The 20,236-nt window shown below is 40.5% G+C and overlaps 1 protein-coding gene across 2 annotated transcripts in view; it reads right to left on the bottom strand.

The window, feature by feature from the left end:
• Positions 1 to 3,593: 3,593 nt before the first annotated feature.
• LOC5574690 (TBC1 domain family member 22B) overlaps positions 3,594 to 20,236 on the bottom strand; it is a 31,736-nt gene continuing 15,093 nt past the window's right edge. For both annotated transcript variants that reach the window (XM_021857689.1, XM_021857690.1), the window contains 4 exons: positions 6,186 to 6,715; positions 5,765 to 5,947; positions 5,470 to 5,693; positions 3,594 to 4,362 (listed from right to left, as the gene is read on the bottom strand). In XM_021857689.1, coding sequence (XP_021713381.1) covers positions 4,228 to 4,362; positions 5,470 to 5,693; positions 5,765 to 5,947; positions 6,186 to 6,715 — 1,072 coding nt within the window. In that variant the 3' untranslated portion in view covers positions 3,594 to 4,227. The remainder of the gene's footprint in view (positions 4,363 to 5,469; positions 5,694 to 5,764; positions 5,948 to 6,185; positions 6,716 to 20,236) is intronic.

Here is a 20,236-nt window from a genome sequence, read left to right as displayed (position 1 = left end):
CTAACCTTCGTTTTCAAATATAATTTTCTTCCGATCTCTCAGTTGATTAATTGAATTAATTGAAAATATTTAAGATTTTACGTGCTAATCGGGTTGTTTAGTTTGATTGATAAATCCAACACTTTCTCAATTTTAATGATTAGTCATCATTACGGGCAAATTGTAAAATTGAATATTATAATTATGTCATCAGTGACGATTTATAAAACACTGGATTCTAGCTAATATTGGAATACTACAATCATAGCTCACATATCTTTACATATAATTAATTAAGGATCGGTAGCATCGTGTAGTGCACACCTTTTGAAAAATGCTCGCTTTTAAAATACACCCCTCTTGAGTTTATTTTCTGTTTTTCATCTAACTGACCATTGCAAGTACCCCCGCGCTGTATGTGAAAAGCGAGATTTTTAACCAGTTTAGTTAAAAAACACCAGCGCGAGTGCCAAACGAGAAGAAACTTCCTAGTAGGAAGTTCCTACCGTCAGCCGCCCGAAAAATCCACCTGACTTCACACCACAAGCTTGGTGATGCTGAAGGCGCCAAGGTCAAAAGAGAGCAAGCAAAATAGATCCCTCCAGTAGACTAATTTCTCTCTTATCTCTCCCATTCGCACGCTAGCACCGATCGAATAGGGTCCTAAAGCCCTGTCCCAATTTTAGTGCCAAACGCTTAAGTTTAGGCCAAAAACACATGTTTACTCAATTTTCTAATGTTTTCCGTTGGTTTAAGCCCAGAAAACATTTTTCTAGATTTTGTCACATCCTTTGGCTTAAACTCAAATTTTGGGTGTATTTTGTTTTCCGTGTCCCTTACGAAATGTCAGATAGGAACAACCCCAGTGGTCGAACTAAAACCCCTGTGGTGTTTTTGTCGACTAAGCGAACGTCAAACATGATCAAAAGTGTCAAGGTTCATTTATGGACCAAATTTTTAAATTAAAGTTTAAACATGATATAGCCATTATTTGAGCGGGAAAAATTGCTAAAGTAGTTAGAGTAACATGCTCTTTCGTGTTATTAAATAAAAACAAGATTTCATTAAAAATTTTAGGACCCAATTGGTAATGTAGCAAGGGGCGGTCCATTAATTACGTAAGGGTTTTAGGGGGGAGGGGGGTGGTCTTAGTTTTCTTATGCGCCATACAATTTATTTTTAATTTCCATACAAAAAATCTTACTATGGGTGGAGAGGGGGGGGGTTGAAAAAACCCGAAAAATGTCTTACGTAATAAATGGACAGCCCCCAAAACTGTGCACCGGCCAGAGTTGACGCTTTGGCAACTTACACACTCGCATTTGTAGCCTAAAAAGCTTTCTACAACATATACAGAATTGCGTGTACGATACAAGGCAGCGCGTTTTCCAATGAGAGTGCACGCGTTGGTCTTCGCCGTCAGAGCAGCGAAGTGTAGCGTGGAACAAAATGTTGCGTAGCATGCAGCATGCTGAGCGCGTAGAGAAAATGTGGTCACAAATCGCGCATCGCATCCAACAGCTTTTGCATTTAATTTGCATAGCAAAAATTTACCAAAAGATATTTTGTCAGATGAAAATGGCGTTACAAGCTATCAATAATAGAGATAACGAAATGGGCTAAATTTAATATTATTAAGAGAATTATTAAATTGCACTCCGAGTAACACACATGTTATAATTGATGCATATAAACAAATATATAACCAAATCTGGTTATATAATAGTTATTCTGCCTCAATTATAACATGAGTGCTACTCGGGACTTCAAAAGTAGTACATATTGTAGGTGGTTAGGATGAACAAGTTGCCACCTGTGCAGTGCACATGTTGCACATGTGGACGCGACGCCTCTGATTCAGTATGAGTGTTGCAATACGCGATTCCATACTTATGGCGGGTAGTGTATATTCTAAAACAGTGTGATCGCAGATCGAGTACACGATACCGATACCGGCGGCGAATAGGAAGCACACTGAGCTTTCTCCTATCTCTGCCATATCAGGGATGCTGCGAGAGCCTATCTCTTCGTTTAAAAAGGTTTCTTTTCGCACACGAACACTCATTGAGAGTTTATCTACCGCATATTCCGTTCTACAATAAAGGTCAAAAATATAGCTAGTTTATGATAATGTCCCTAACACACGCCTCTTCTTCTTCTTGGTATTAACGTCCTCACTGGGACAGAGCCTGCTTCGCAGCTTAGTGTTCTTATGAGCACTTCCACAGTTATTAACTGAGAGCTTTCTTTGCCTAAGTTGCCATTTTCGCATTCGTATATCGTGTGGCAGGTACGACGATACTTTATGCCCAGAGAAGTCCAGGAAATTTCCATTACGAAAAGATCCTGGACCGACCGGGATTCGAAACTAGACACCTTCAGCATGGCTTTGCTTTGTAGCAGCGGACTCTAACCACTCGGCTAAGGAAGGCACGCATACATAGGCAGCCTCCTAACCAAAAAAAAACATAACTGTTATAAAATTACCTCACCCGCATGAACTGGCGAAGATGCTGGGGTATGTCTTGATCTACAGTGTGCCAATTTTAAATGCTATATCAATTCCTCCCCCTTGCCCACTTTGGTCTGCATTCTGACGTGGCAGGCGTCATTGTTGCCTAAACATAGGAGATTACCAACACTTATACACTGAGGGTGTCAGTTAGTCCTAAGCAGTCATCTGATTGGTTCCTTGTGTAAGTGCAGCTGATCTGGCGATACTGGAGTAGAAACTTGATCTCTATTTTAATGCATGTCTCTAAAAAGCATTTATTTTTAATGGAAGGTCTCTATAAGTCTCTTTTTTCTAATAGGTAAATCAGTCTCTAAAGCAGGCATTACCTTGCAAAGATGGCGTTCGCTTCGGATCCGGTTGGTACAAGAAGGTGACAAGACAGGTGATCGTTTAAATCAGGCCTGTCCAACCTTTTTGGTCCTTTTTCGACAAAAATTGTCGGTGCGTTTGCAAGAACAAACCAATATGAACAAAATTAATCTCAAATGAAAGCTTTGTAGTATATCTATCTGTCTAATCCATGCTGAAAATTTAAAATTTATGTTGAACACTTCGCTAGCGATGCAATTAAGTCCGATAAATGATCCGGCCCGCGGGCCGGACTGATTTTTCCCTTTGCTTGCAACGCTAGCGAAAAGTTTGATATAAATTTAAAATTTTCAGCATGGATTAGACAGATATGCTACAAAGCTTTCATTTGAGACTAATTTTGTTCATATCGGTTGATTCTTGCAAACGCACCAACCATTTATGTCGAAAAAGAGCCAAAAAGGTTGGGCAGGCCTGGTTTAAATCTTTCATGTTAAAGACCTTTTTTGTTTCAACTGAATTGGTGACCCATCAAAATACTTTCGACCATATCGTATAGCCCCCATGTAAACCGTTGGTCATCGTTCTATCAGCAAACAAAAGTTTTATTTTTCTATAATATTGTTTATTGATTACCTATATGTATACAGATGATCTTCATTTGTTTAATTTATCATGCGATTCCAATAATTACTTTCAATTATCAATTAAACGTTTTCTTAATTCTTAATCCAGTTTTCATATGTTGGTTGTTAAATGTTTCCTGATGTTTTACACTTGATTTCCTTTCTCATTGTATTATTCGGTTGTTGTCAGTTTTAAACATAAATCTTCTATCATTATAAAACTACGTAAAACTAGAAAAAAATAATTTGCATTTTTGTATCGTACTCTACTCTCTTGCTTTCCGATATTTCTTCCAAGTGATAAAAGTAAAATTGTAACCTACATTGAATCGATTCAAAGTTTGATAACCTTGGGTTAATTTGCTCCTCTTTTCATGCACCTGCATAATTTAGTCGAATTGGTTTCGTATTTTCTTCAGTTCTATTTCTTTCCATCCCTTCCCTGCTCTTGAATGTGTTCCGTGATTCCTCAATTTTGATAATCGAAGTTTTTGATTTAGTTGTTATACTAGGTATTTCATAGATATATCTAACGAGTTGTCTTGGTCTATGATGCTTTCAACTACGTTTCCTTCTTGCCCTAACTTCGAACAGAATGTGGAAATTCTGTCGCAATTGCTTTATCCCTTCCCTCATTCGAACATGCGAATTAAACAAACGAAACAAGATAAATCACAATCAATGTAATAGTTTAACGTCAGAGAAAAAATCAATCCAGCGAAACGAAACTCGCCCAACCTAGATAAACTTATAGAGATAGTTTTTACAGTAGTTGTAATTGCGCTCGCTGTGGTGCTGTCAACTTTTGCCCTCCAGGTGTTTGGGCGTGTCGGCGTAGGTGAACTTGAGGCGGAACGCTTCCGCCACCAGGACGCCGATATGCGAGTCCATCCAGCTGTGGGTCGGCAGATTCTGCAGCAGCAGCATCAACCCCTGAGGAGAGAATGCGGAACAATTAGTCGAATATCCTTAATTTTTAATAGTCCGAATCGACAATTTTGGAGAAAACAAAGCTTTTGTCTCTGGTCTCGTTAGTTTTATACGTGCGGTGTTTCCAGAGAATCTGTTCGCTTTTGAGTTTTGCATTTTATTAAAACAAAGGTTGTATAGAGTGATCTTCTCTTCAGTTAGAATTTTGAATCAAACTTTTTGTTTTAGGTAATTTGTTGTTGCGCTCTCTAGCAACTTTTATAAAGTGTTATTATGAACAGCAAAAGACATAGGGTCGATGTACCAATAGCCGCATAGCTAAGAACAAATATTCGTAAAAAATCGAAAAATAACGCTAGCGTCATTATTTTTACATCATCTGAAAGCTTTTTATCTTGGTTTTGTGGGAAAAATATGTAAACTTCGAAAATTCATATGTTTGCATTTATTATCGCTTGTGCCACTATAGGAATACATGTGCCTATAGTAGCACTATTTCTAATTTCTGTTCCTATAGTAGCACTAGCATCACGGCGTTGGCAAAATACTAATCAAAACCGTATTTTTACAAAGCTTCTATATTTTTCCTTCAAAGTGTGGATCAAAAGCTTTCGTTTGATGTAAAAAAGTACTTAATTCATTAATTATTTCGTATAATAAAAAATAATTTCTCTCAGTAGTGCTACTATAGGAACAATAGGTTAACTATAGGCGCAAGGGAGCTCAAATTTTAAGCAAAACTAATTATTTCGATCATTTTTTGAACAAAATAAAACTGTGTATCAATGGTACTTAGATAAATAGCTCCTGACCTTCATGTCAAAAAATATTTTGAAAAGATTCATAGCAAAACGGCCGTAAAAAGCCACTAGTGCGACTATAGGGGACTGTCCACTAAGGGAACACTGACCCTATCTGAAGCTCAATCTTTAAAATTATTTTAAACATGTTTGATGCCAAATTCTATCTGAAATAATGTCCACTTCCTTCACTTTTTCTTAAGAAGGTGTAAAACTCTCTGAAGACGGCACACTAACAAAATCAACTAGAGCAAAAATGAAAGTTTTTTCCTGCTAAATTGTCGATTGCGCAATATAACATGGGACTTACTTGAAAGTCCTTCTCCTGGAGCAGTTGTTCGCGCCAGTGCAGCAAAAAGGCGGCACACACGTACAGCTGGAACACGGCAAAGCCATCCGACTCGGCCAGATAGGTGTCCCACAGTCGGATCGTACAGTAGAGTGGCAGTTCGCGGGTTAGCAGATTGTTCATCCAGCGGAACGAAAACTGCAGATAGTCGACGCCGTGCGATTGCAGGTGCCGATGGAGGGTTCCTGGTTTCGTCGGGAAGCATTGGATCAGTAATTGGAATCACCTGGGAAAAAACTACCTCAAATATGCTCACCGTCAATTCGCTGGATGAGTTCCTTCAGTTGGTTCACCTTCTCCTGGATGCCGAGCTGGGCAAAGATGTAGTTGTCCTGTATGCAGTCGAGAAACTTGGACAAACACCAGAACGAGTCCGCTTCGATGATGTCCCGCTGTTCGAGCGATAGGTCCCCTAGTTGGCACTGTTCCAGATCTTTTTCTAAAAACGACCAAATTATTCCATAACTAATCGTTCAAAAAAGTGAACCCCAAATAATGCAATTTGAGATAATGTCAATTGGCAAAATTCTGATAAGAATTCAGGAAGGATTCTGATGAGAATTCTGAAAGGTCTCTGATGATAAATCTTGAATATTTTGCTGAGAATCCAGAGAAATATGATGAGATTTAACGTTTTTCACAATTATGCCAAAGGGGGAAGATCCCAAATAACTTACCAGCCCCCACCGACTCCTGCAGGAATACGATGAAGAACGGCGTCACCAGATCGTTGATACCCTGTACGTATCCGGAGGCGGGATGTCTAATGGCCCAGATGAAGAGAATTCGCTCGAACATTTCCTGGACCAGTTTCTGCTGGAACAGCGACACGTGCGGATTCATCCGAGGCACATCGATGTGAATTTGGCGATACGTGTCCTGCTGGATTTCGTCCCGGCTATCTACATGGAAGTACTGCTGGACGAGCTTCTTGTAGTCGGCTCGTTTCCGCTCCAGCACGGTGTTCCGCCGTTCCAGGCTGGTAGGGAGATATCCAGACAGTAGGCGCCACGTCACGGCTCGCATCCTCCGGGGGATTCCGGACCAGCTGAGTTCTTTGAGGGCGATCAGATTCAACAGGGGTGCTTCGAGGATATTGGTGAACTTTTCGTACTTCGACTCGCACTCGACATCCTTCGAGGCCACATTGGACGACAGTTTCAGCAGCTGTGGACGGCCTGGGTAGGCGTGGAATCTTTGTCGGTAACTTTAGGGAGAGAAATGAAATATTTCGTTGAATGAAAAGAATGTTTCCTACAGTTCCGTAAGGACAAAAAAAAAAGCTTGATATGAAGGACTGAGAATTGATCCCAGAGATATTCTTTTAATTACTTCCAAACAAAGATGCTTTGAAGAGTTTTTCGAAATATTTTTGAAGGTACTGCTGCAGATATTATAATCATAGAAATGCACGAAACAACATACGGACGAACTTGTATAGATAACTTTTCTCAAAAATCTCAAGTTAAATTTCTGTTATAATTAAGATAATTCTAAGATGAAGTACTTAGGAAACCTTATGTTCTATTTCAAATAGATTTCTCAAGACATTCGTAGGGAAATGGAAAAAAAAAAATCTGCTCATAGAATCAAAGGAATTATTTTAACCTTCCAGTCGTTGCGTGGTTTGCCAGCGTCAGAACCACCGCGCTGCTATTGAGAATGAAGAGCGAGCTTTTTTCACCAGTGTACTACAAAATACAACAGCGCGACGACTGAAGTGTTAAAAACTTTTAGTAGAAAAGGAATCCTTCAAAAAATCACTACATGTTTTGTCAGGAATTGCTTTAGAAATAATTGCACCTACTTCTTAATTTATTACTCATTGCAGGTGTTCATGGTAGTGATTTCTACCGAAATTGCTCTAGGATTTCTCAATGAATTTGCCCCAGAATTTCTCATGAAGATTTTCAGGAGTTTCCTCAGAATTTCATTCAGTGATTATTGCTTCAGATTAATTTACATATTATAAGTGATTTTTTAATGTAAATTTTGGATAGAATTCTAATAATTTCTTTAGGATTCCCACCAGAAAAAGTTGCGACATCTACTGTAGTACTTTATCTGATTATTCCTATTAAAATTTCGCCTAAAGTTGTTAACAGATCTCGAGGGTTTGCAGGAAATTTTTGCAGGACATCATTCAAAGCAGTCCATAATTATTTCAACAATCTACATAAGAGCAGCCCTGTCCAACCTTTTAGAATCACGGACCAAATTTCAGAAACAATATTTTGCGGCGAGCCAAATTTCTTAGATCACGAGTATTTTTAAGATTGCCCTAACAACGAGGTTAGGCCAATCGGTGAAAAAAGTTCATCTGAAAACAAAATATTCAAAGATAGTCTTGCTCGGGATTTAGTGAAAATTATACTTTTGATGTGTCATAATCTAGCCTAGGATTTTTTTTTATCAGTAACAGGGTGTCTACTCATTTACAGAAATGAAATTCTCTGAGATTTCCAGGTTTAAAAAAAAGATTCAAAATACTGGAAATTCTCCAAAATACATAAATGATTGATGAAAAGTTCATTTTACATGACTAAAAAAAGTGTTTCAAAGCATTTAAATAAAAAATACTTAAATTTACATAAAACATAAAAGTATTTTTCATTTTTTATAAACAAAAACTTTATTTTCAGTTATTCAACATTAGAAAAAAACAATTAAAAATTTTGTGATTTTTATTTGATTTTCACAAAAAATAATTATTCTTTTCAAATGATCTGAACGTGCCTTCAATCATCAAAATCAGATGAAGAAAATAGTCTATTCGAACATAAGGGAAAAAACCTTTCCCCTAAAACGGGATTCTGAATCATGGACATCAGGTCTGGTAGCGTTTGATAGCCTTGGAAATAAGAATTGTAGATACCTCTCGCCCGAAAAAAAAACAACATGAACCACGCCATGAAATTTTGGTTCCTCATTTGAACAGACATTTCTTTAAGAATGATTCTAAGACTTGTCGGATTCCCTCGACATTACGACAAGTATTACTGCTCGTTTTACCGTGAATTTCTTTCACATATTATTCCAATGATCTCTCTAGGAGTTTTTGATACCTTCAAGAATTCAATCTGGACTTTTCTGAGGATAACCATAGAAACTACTTCGGTGATTCCATCAGGAATCCCTCCAAAGACCTTTAGATACATTTTCAAAGGGAGTAACATGTTCTCAAGAAATATATCCATTGATTTTCCTAGGACTTTCTTCGACATTCCAGCAACTTCAAAATTCATTTTATTTTCCAAAGAAATTAAAGAAATCTAGTCGTTCTTCTAGAGATGTCAAGGATTTAGAAAAAAAAATATAAAGAAAATTTCTGTGTGAGTTCTAATATGCCTTGATGAATACCTACGAGCATCTCTGAAAGAACTCCTGCATTCATGATGAAATTCTTCTTGATAAAATGCTAATATAACTGAAAAACAAAATCTCGAAAAGAATTTTGAAGAGACTCCCTGAAGAAATTTAAGTATGAGCAATTAGAAAAATACTTGTTAGAATAGCTAACTTATGTAGAACCTTGAATGAAGTTTTGAAAAATCCACGGAGTTTGGAAATATTATTTGAAAAGTTTTTAGATAAATGTTTGAACCATTTTGATGAAATGCTGAAGATATTTTGAGAAAAAAATCTGAAGAAACTTAATCAGGAATTCCAGGTCGAATTTTTTGAGGAATTCTTGAAAAAGTTCATAGAAGATTACATCGGAATAAGGCCTGCGGAAATTTTCGGAGCAATTTCTGAAAGTAATCGTGCCTGATTTTTTATAGAATCCATGTGGAGAATGAAAAAAAAAACGACGTGGGAATTATTGTAGGATTTCTTGCAAAAATATCGAAATTATGGAATGAACCTTTGTACAAAGAAGGAATATGTGGTAAATCTCCTAGAACTAACAACTGGAAAAATCGGTGAATGAATCTGGAGGAAATCCTAGGATAATCGCTGTCATTTTTTTTTCAGAGTAATCTATGTGAAAATTATTGGAGGTAATAATGTTGCAGTGCTCTACGATTTTCTTGACAAAATTTATGAATGAATTAATTTAAGCATCTCTTGAAAAATTGCTGGCGGCATCCCTGGATAAGCTCACAAAGGTATTCCAGAAAGAATCACTAGAATATCTGAAGCATTCCTTGAAATTTCTTCCAGAACTTGTGGAATAGTCGAAAATCATTTTTGTAAATAAATTTGGTATGTTTTCCTCCAAGTTCCATATGATCATAAATGACACCCAACTGTAAATTAGAACTGTACTTGCCTTTACCAACTTTCCAATCTTAAGTTTATGTTTTATGTTGGATAAATAAAAATCCGTCATAAAAATAGGGACTGAATATTTCTAGTAGCGTCTTGATAGCGGCGCAGCCGAAATTTTCATGATTGAAAGGATTTTTTGTCAAGAAAAGGACATATTCTACTTTGTATTACAGATGCAAAATATTTTCCCTGATTTTAGCCGAACTTCCCTGAGAATTCCAGGTTTTTTCCAGGTTGAATAAAATTCCCTGATAATTCCAGGTTTTCCAGGTTTTTCCAGGTAGTAGACACCCTGAGTAAGGATTCTGTCCGAATCAAAATCAAGCGCGTGGAAATCCTGCCTAAGATTTTACGACAATTCTGCCTGTGATTGTGTGGAGAATTCTTACAACATCTCTGACAAGATTAATTTCAAAATAATGTGCTGACATCTTTGATAATACTGTCCACGATATCAAAAAAAACTTATCAATATTCTGCTAGAATCCCCCTGGCATTATGCAAACATACTGCCCATGATTCTGTGAGAGTCATGTCTCAGTCTCGATGATAATCTCTGCTAGGATGCTGTGAAATCAACCTTCTGTCCTACATTATGATAAAATACCGTTAAAAATATATATTATTTGTGAAATTACGACAAGTAGGTATAAGTGATATCCTTTTTAAATAATTCCTCCATGCATTTCGTTCAAGATACCTTCAAGAATTGCATTTGGAATGTTGTTTAAGGTTACCCAAAAACTGTTCCAGATATTCAACCAATAATTTCTTCAGAAATTCTTCTGCAGATTCTTTTACAAATTTTTCAAGAAAATGCTGTCGTACAGGAGCAGAGGCACGACCACGTTGAAAACCGTGGGGAGAACAAAAGTTAGAAATAAAATCAAAAAATTTTCAATTAGGTGCAAAATCCACTTCCGCTCGTTTTGTCGATATTTTTTTTAATTTTAAGAAATAGGAATTACATTTCTCCATTTCGATATCCACACATGATTACAATACTTTACAATGCAAGGATTACTCTCAAAATTCAACAAAGATTTCTCCTAGGGATTCAGTATGGGTTTGTCCCGATGTTATAGAAAGAGTACTCAAGAAAAACTGTAACGGAGTGCTCCATATAACTTATAGAGCATTACCTTAAGGCATTTTGATATATTTTTCCGATTTTTTGGAAGTTCTTCCTAAAGAATTCTCAAAATATTCTTTTGGTGTTATCCCATAAATTTCTACGGCATTATATTTCCAGCAATATAATGCCGTAGAAATTTACTGCAAATTTGCCTTTTTTTGTTTATTTTTTTTTTTACTTAATCATTTATTTACTAGGCTCATGCGCCATTAGGCATTACGGAGCCGACTTCTTTTGATTGTTTTAACAATTTCATGATGTTTTCTTAATATACTATGTTAGCTTTGGGGAACCGTAAAACTCGCGGTTTGGTCGAGGTTAGGGGTAACAATAATTTCAAGGAAGGGATAGGACAATGGGATCGTTCCGTTGACATTCAGCAGCTTGAAGATGTGACGTGTTTGCTTTGCTGATGGTCGAACGTGGAGTGGACAATGACAACCTGTAACGATACAACAAGACGAATTTCGAGGGGACACAAGGTGGACAAGTAGACCGAAGAGATGGGGGGATCAAACACAGATGTTAGCTTGTTTCAAAAATTCGTACAAAAGCTTCATGTACACAAGGTCAAGTTTACCCAACACATTTCTAATGTCTTCCTTTTCTGGTATCCCTTGGGCCCTGAGGGATGTACAAAAATTAGATCTGGCAATACCGTATTCGAGGCACTCCCAAACTACGTGGTTGATATCTTGGTAACCTGCACCGCAGCTGCAGTGATTGCTATCTGTGAGCCCTATTCGATAGAAGTGAGAGCCTAAAGAGTAGTGGTTGGACATAAGTCGACACATTACCTTAATAAAGTCTCGACTTAAGTCCAACCCCTTGAACCACGGCTTCTTCGATACCTGCGGGAGAATAGAATGTAACCACCTGCCCAATTCTCCGGCATCCCATTTTTGTTGCCAGCTGACCAATGCATGTTGACGAGCAATTGAGAAAAATTCATTGAAGGCAATTTGTCGGTCAAAAATATCACCTTCCATAGCGCCCACCTTGGCGAGCGAGTCCGCTTTCTCATTGCCCGGGATCGAGCAATGTGAAGGGACCCAAACCAAGGTGATAGTATATGAATCATTCGATAGAGCACTCAATTTAGATCGTATTTCACTGAGAAAATACGGGGAGTGCTTCACCGGCCTCATTGAACGTATAGCCTCTATGGAGCTAAGGCTATCCGTAAAAATGAAATATTGATCAGAGGGAAGAGAGGCAATTCGCTCTAATGCGTAATGTATAGCCGTTAATTCCGCGACATATACGGAGCAAGGATTCTGAAGTTTATATGCGGCGCTATGAAACTCGTTGTACATACCAAATCCAGTGGAATCATTCGTTTTTGACCCGTCGGTGTAAAACCTTCTCTCGCAGCTGATGTGACCGAACTTGCTAGCAAAAATTTTTGGGATTTGCTCCGAACGAAGCAGATCTGGAATTCCACGGATGTCTTGTCTCATGGTCAGATCAAAAACTACAGCGGAACTTGAGAAGTCAGGGAAGCAACCGTAATTGGGAAGATTCAAAGAAGGGTTAACCTCCAGAGTCATGTACGCGTAGTACAATGTCATAAATCTTGTTTGAGGATTTCGTTCGATTAGCTTCTCAAAATTTTCAATTACCATCGGGTTCAACACTTCACAGCGGATGAGGAACCTTAACGACAATTCCACGAACCGATCCGATAAAGGCAGTATTCCTGCTAATATCTCTAAACTCATGGTATGAGTCGAGTTCATACAGCCTAACGCGATCCGAAGACAGCGATACTGAATACGCTGGAGCTTCAGAATGTGTGTTTTCGCGGCGGATTGGAAGCAAAAACTACCGTATTCAAGAACCGACAGAATCGTTGTGCGATATAGCTTTATCAGATCGTCCGGGTGGGCCCCCCACCATGTTCCTGTGAGTGTACGCATGAAGTTGATTCGTTGCTGGCACTTCTGATACAGATACCTAATTTGTTTTCCCCAGGTGCATTTAGAATCAAACCAGACCCCTAAATACATATGCGATAAACCTTGAGTCAGTGCCTTACCCATAAACTGAAGTTCTAGCAGCGCCGGATCACGCTTTCTAGAAAAGACAACTAACTCGGTTTTCTCCGGAGAGAATTCGATACCCAGCTTCACAGCCCAAGCGGACAAATTGTCCAGAGTATCTTGCAATGGTCCTTGCAGATTGTCCGCCTCTGGTCCTGTAACAGAAACAACGGCGTCATCCGCAAGCTGTCTTAGCGAGCAATTTCCCATGAGACAATCATCAATATCTCTTACGTAAAAGTTGTAAAGAAGAGGGCTTAAACATGAGCCCTGGGGGAGACCCATGTAACTTATTCGAGAAATTGTTGAGTTTCCATGTGAGAAAAACATGTGCTTCTCAGACAACAAATTGTACAAGTAGTTATTCAAAATCGGGGCAAGTCCACACTCGTGGAGTTTGTCCGAAAGGACATCAACGCAAACTGCATCAAAAGCCCCCTTAATATCCAAAAAGACTGAGCCCATTTGTTCTTTTTGTGCGTAGGCCAGTTGAATTTCAGTAGAAAGCAACGCAAGACAATCGCTCGTTCCTTTGCCTCTGCGGAATCCAAATTGAGTATCTGAGAGAAGGCCATTCGATTCAACCCATTTGTCCAGTCGAAAGAGAATCATCTTCTCTAACAACTTTCGGAGACACGACAACATCGCAATAGGACGGTACGAGTTGTAATCCGACGCAGGCTTTCCTGGTTTTTGGATGGCAATAACTCTCACTTGTCTCCAATCATACGGAACAATGTTGGTCTCCAAGAATATATTGAATAAGTTCAACAAGCGCCTCTTTGCGACGTCTGGGAGGTTTTTCAGCAAGTTGAACTTAATTCTATCCATACCCGGGGCAGAATTATTACATGAAAAGAGAGCAAGTGAGAACTCTACCATCGAAAAAGTTGAGTCCATTGCATTCCTTTCTTCTGGATAATCACGAATAGTCATTTGAACTTGGACAGAGTCCGGACAAACTTTTTTCGCGAAATCAAATATCCATCGAGAAGAGCTTTCACGATCCTCGTTTACCGATTGTACGTTCCGCATTCTTCTACCGACCGTCCACAAGGTTCGCATCGACGTTTCCCGTGTTAATCCGTTGACGAAGTTTCTCCAGTAACCGCGTTTCTTCGCTTTCACGAGGCTCTTGAACTTGCGGTCAAGAGAACAATACCGATCGTAGTTATCGCGCGTACCACGTTTCCGATATTCTTTAAACGCATCTGATCTTTCGCGATAGACTCCGGTGCATTCGCCATCCCACCACGGGGTGGGCGGCCGACGTCGTACTGAAGATCCTGGAACCGGTTTATGCTGAGCTTGAAGAGCACTGTTTATAATCAACGCGGATAAGAATTGATATTCTTCCAGCGGTGGAAGTATATCGACCGATTGCTCACCTACGGAGATCGCTTCAGCGTATTTTCCCCAGTCGATATGCTTCGTGAGGTCATACGCTACGTCGATCTGGTGTGTTCGACACGAATTATTGGTAACTGAAATTTTGATAGGCAGGTGATCACTACCATGGGGATCCTGAATTACTTTCCACATGCAATCCAATGATAATGAATTCGAACAGATTGAGAGGTCTAACATACTAGGGGTGTGACGGCGAGCAACCCTAGCCTCCTTGATCAGACTGCCCTGTTGCATATTTTCTCTCATGCGCATGTTTGACACTGACAGTTTAACCTGACAGTTCGGAAAATGATATGAAACAGCACTATTGAATTCGCTACTAAAACAAACTACTCGTCTGATCGATTTGGTGAATCATCTCTTCATTGAATTTATGAATATTTCTTTTATAAACCCGTGAAAATATTGTCGATTTTGCTGAAATATTTCCGAGTGAACAGTAAGACATATGAATTAAAACACAAACAATTTGCTACTATTTATTAAAAATTACAGATAATTTACACGTGCGCTGAAGTCATTGATATTATTGAAAACTGTTGTCTAAAAGTTTAAAATATATTTAGTAGAGCCAAAACATAAAGTAAGTACACATAAAATTGGAAAACGATAGTTAAAATGTCTTAAATTAGTCATGCAATTTGTTCTTATAGCCTACAGTTAAAACTTAACCTAAGAAACCACACGCTAAGAAAGGAATCGGAAGAAGATAAGAAAACTGAAGATTTGTAAGTTAAAGTTTATAATGATAATTCGAAGTATAATCCTAACACTGAAATATATTACAGTTAAAGTTGCCCTGACACTACAACCCGTGGTACCGCTACTAGGAAATTCAGTCCGAACATTCTTTAAAAATCTTCATCGACTCCTTCAGCATGATGGCATCAGGAGTGAACGATTCACAAATGCAGAAAAGCTGCTCGGCCTGCAACCGCCCCGACCACCTCGAAGACATGGTGGCATGCGATGATTGCGGGAAATGGTACCATTTCAGCTGTGCGGACGTTGACGAAACCATCAGGGACCGGTCATGGAAGTGTCAACCCTGTCGACTCCTCTCAACAACGGCGTCAAGAATGGGAGCTACTGCAAGCTTGAATGTACCAACCGGAGCTACGAAGAAGACTACGAGATCTACTGGTAGTAAGGTAACGAGTTCCCGTAAGTCGAAAAAGACCAACGCTAGTAAAACTATAAGTGTTACTTCAAGTGCGAGAGCACGACTTGCCTTAGAGTTAGAAGTTCTCAATGAGCAGCAGCAACTAGAAGAATTAGAACTAGAGGAGGAAAAACAGATTAGAGCTAGACAGATCGCCCAAGAAAAGCTGATTAAGGATCGTGAATTAGAAATAGAAACTAAAAAGTTAGCTGAGGAAAAGGCGTTTTTGGAGAAAAAGACGGCCGAAGAGCTGAAATTTCGTAGGGATCAAATGGCCATTAAGAAGAAGTCGTTAGAAGAAAAAGCTAAACTAATTCGTGAGCAGTCACTGCGCGGAAGTAGTCGATCGTCGAGCGTTAGTCAAAGTGTTTCAGAGCTGAGTGAGAAAGTGAACAAATGGTTGGAGAAAACGGAGGAGCACGTCGGCGAAAACCACGAAAGTGCATTGAGAGCAAGTGATCCGGTTAACAAGGTTTTGATAAATTCATTCGGTAATCTCGGATTAACGCAGCGTGACGGCGGTGAACAAAACGGTACCCCATCAGCAGTTCTTCATGACTTGAACAACTGTCTCAACGAAGTGCGGCCAACTCCTGGACCCATGCGGGAGAGGCACAGCAGCATGACAAGGCGCGAACAGGAGAATAGACAACTGTGTTATGACCAACAAAATGCCAATAAAGAGGAAATAATCGCGTCTGATAATCGAATGGATCCTACAAATCGTCAACTGGCAGCACGCCAGGTCATGGGTAAGGACCTTCCAATTTTCTCTGGCAACCCAGAAGAATGGCCCATTTGGGTCAGTAATTTTGAAAGGTCAACGGCAACATGTGGGTTTTCTCAGGACGAGAATCTAATTCGACTGCAACGTTGCCTCAAGGGACCAGCACTCGAAATGGTGCGTGGGCGACTCTTAACACCCGCTAGTGTGCCACACGTGATTAAGACTTTGCAATTACGCTATGGTCGCCCAGAAACCTTGATTCGAGCCCTCACCGAAAAGGTTCGGCATCTTCCGCCGCCGAAGATGGATAAATTGGAAAGCATAATCGATTTCGGCATGGCCGTGGATAATCTCGTAGAACATCTTAAAACAGCGAACCAATATGCTCATCTAACAAACCCCTCTCTTCTGCACGATTTGGTTAGTAAGCTGCCGGTCGAATACAGAATGAAGTGGGCAGCATTTAAAGGAGCTCGAGCTGACGCCGATTTGAGAATCTTCGGAACCTTCATGAACTCAATCATGGAGCTAGCCTTTGACGTGGTGGATGATCATCCGACAAGTGTAACATCTAAAATGCAACCAAAACCGAAGGAACGGGTTTACCTACAGGCTCATTCCGAGTCAATTGATGATACCGAAGCAAAGAATGAAAACCTTTCCAATAATCGGATGGAAAGAAATCAAAAACGGGCTTGTGTGGTGTGCGGTATTGAAGGTCATCGCGTTCCTGAGTGTGAGCAATTCAGATCGCTTAGCGTCGATGGGAGACTGAAAATCGCAAATCAGCATTCGTTGTGCAGAAGTTGCTTGAACCAACATGGGAGATGGCCCTGTCGGACCTGGCAAGGGTGTGGAGTTTCAGGCTGTCGGCTGAGACATCATTCGCTGCTCCATCAATCACCGCAGGTCACTTCAGTTGCTGTATCCACAAGTCATCTGGATCAAAAGAAGTCATCTAGCGGTCCTTTGTTCAGAATTCTGCCAGTTACCTTGTACGGCCCAAGTGGAAAGATCGACATCTACGCCTTCATCGATGAAGGGTCGCAGTTGACGCTCTTGGACGACGATGTTGCTGTAAAACTAGGACTTTCTGGACCATGCGAACCGCTGCAGTTATTATGGACAGGAAACATAACCCGTAGTGAATCGAAATCTAAGCGACTTTTGGTGGATATTTCTGGGTCTCAAGTAAATCAAAAGTTTAAGCTAGTCAATGCTCACACCGTCGGAAAATTGATGCTTCCTACGCAGACACTTTGCTACCGGAGTCTAGCGGCACGATACCCCCATCTTCGAGGTCTTCCAATAAGCGATTACGAAGAAATTTCACCGAAGCTTCTGATTGGTCTTGACAATCTGAAGCTCACAATACCGTTGAAAATTCGAGAAGGAGATTGGGGACATCCCATGGCAGCAAAATGCCGACTTGGATGGAGCATCTATGGATGTTCGCCCAACGATGCAAGCACCGTTACATGTGGGTTTCATGTTGGAGGATGGACCAATCAAGACCAAGATCTAAACCAATTAGTTAGAGACTATGTAGCTTTGGATAATGCTGGTATAATATCGCCAACCTCGCATCAAGAGTCAGAAGATGAGCGCCGTGCACGAAAAATATTAGAGGAGACAACTCGAAGAATTACCGCCGGATTTGAAACCGGTCTTCTTTGGAAGACAGATAACGCACAACTGCCTAACAGTTTTGGTATGGCGTATAGGCGGCTTCGCAGTTTGGAGAGAAAGCTTTCAAAGGATGACCAACTTTACGAACGTGTGCGCGAAATCATTCGTGATTATGTCGAAAAGGAGTATGCGCACGAAGCTACTGAGCATGAACTCACAACTACGGCACCGGAAAAATGTTGGTATTTACCGCTTGGAATTGTGGTCAACCAAAGGAAGAACAAAGTCCGGTTGATTATGGATGCAAGAGCTGCCGTGGATGGTGTATCATTCAATTCTTCTCTTCTGAAGGGTCCCGATCTACTAGCGTCATTACCGGCGGTTCTTAGTCATTTTCGCTTATTCCAATACGCACTGGCAGCCGATATAAAGGAGATGTTTCATCGCATCAGAATTCGAGAAGAAGATCGACAATTCCAACGTTTCCTCTGGCGGGATCAACCACACATGGAACCGACAACATTTGTGATGGATGTGGCAATTTTCGGGTCCACCTGCTCCCCAAGTTCGGCGCAATATGTTAAGAACTTGAATGCTCAGGATTTTGCAAGTGAGTTCCCCAGAGCAGCAGATGCCGTGGTGCGTCATCATTATGTTGACGACTATCTAGATAGCTTCGGAACAATGGAGGACGCGGTGAGGGTCGGTCGAGAAGTGAAGGAAATTCACGCAAGGGGTGGAATCGAAATTAGAAATTTCCTGTCCAACAAAGCTGAGATCGCAGACCGTGTAGGAGCGCAATCATTAGCTATGGAAAAAATATTCCAAGCTGGGAAGGATGAAGAATATGCCGAATCAGTTCTTGGTATGAGATGGATTCCTTCCAGTGATAACTTCACCTACTCATTGCAGCTTCGAGAAAATCTACAATACGTCTTGGAAGAAGAATACGTTCCCACAAAACGTGAAGTTCTACGAATCGTTATGAGTCTCTTTGATCCACTAGGACTAATAACTTTTTACTTGATCCATGGTAGAATTCTCATGCAAGAGATATGGTCCGCCAAGATTGACTGGGATGACGTACTTAACAAGGAGCTGTGCGAACGTTGGCGATTATGGATCAGATATCTCCCACAATTGGACACACTCCGCATTCCGCGATGTTACTTTGCAGGAGGCAATCAGGAGACCTACGGTACTCTTCAAATACACGTTTTCGTGGATGCAAGCGAGTCTGCATTTTCCAGTGTAGCATATTTTCGCGTGAACACCACTTCAGGAGCAGACGTAATACTAGTATCGGCCAAATCGAAAGTGGCTCCGTTAAAAATGCTATCAATTCCACGATTGGAGTTACAGGCTGCCGTGTTGGGCACGCGGCTGCTGAATAGTGTCATCGCTATGCACGGTCTCCAAGTAACTAAACGAGTGCTCTGGACTGATTCTCGAACCGTGCTAGCGTGGATAAATTCCGATCATCGCAGATATCACCAGTTCGTGGGGTTTCGTGTAGCAGAAATTCTATCGACGACGGAAGCTGCCGAATGGCGGTGGATTCCCTCTAAAGCAAACGTAGCTGACCTAGCAACAAAGTGGGGTGCAGGACCCGATCTTAGCGGAAACAGTGTATGGTTCCGTGGCCCGGAATTCTTGCGGCAATCAGAAAATATGTGGCCGCAACAACAGCAACAACCAACCCTGACGACTGAAGAAATCAGATCCTGTCATCTCTATGTATCGGAACCCGAACTAATAGTCAATCCGCTCCGTTTTAGCCGTTGGGAAAGGCTCCACCGAACGTTAGGATACGTTCACCGTTTCCTTGATAATCTCAAACGAAAGCCTAAAGGAATTCCGTTGGAACTGGGGCACCTTACCCAGTTTGAATTGATCCTTGCAGAACGAAGCCTGTGGAAGCTAGCCCAGAAAGGATATTACTCGGCCGAAGTGAAACAACTTGGCGAGGACAGCTGTGCAGTAGTCCCGAAAACGAGTAAAATTTACAAACTGTGCCCATTTTTGGACAAGTGCGGAGTACTTCGCATGCGAAGTCGGCTCGAGTTATCTTCGTACGTGCCTTACGAGATGAAATTTCCCGTAATACTTCCACCAAACTCTACTATCACGAACTTACTAGCAGATTGGTTTCATCGCCGTTATCAACACGCAAATCGGGAGACGGTAGTCAACGAGATGCGACAGCGTTACCACATCCCAAACATGCGAGCGTTGGTAGCAAAAGTAGCGAAGAACTGTATGCACTGCAGAGTACGGAAAGCAACTCCAAAACCACCAGCGATGGCTCCGTTACCAAAAGTACGACTGACCCCATTCGTTCGGCCGTTCAC

Source organism: Aedes aegypti, chromosome 1, assembly GCF_002204515.2.
Source record: "Aedes aegypti strain LVP_AGWG chromosome 1, AaegL5.0 Primary Assembly, whole genome shotgun sequence".
Lineage (NCBI taxonomy): Eukaryota > Metazoa > Arthropoda > Insecta > Diptera > Culicidae > Aedes > Aedes aegypti.
This window is presented reverse-complemented; position numbering and strand designations above follow the sequence as displayed.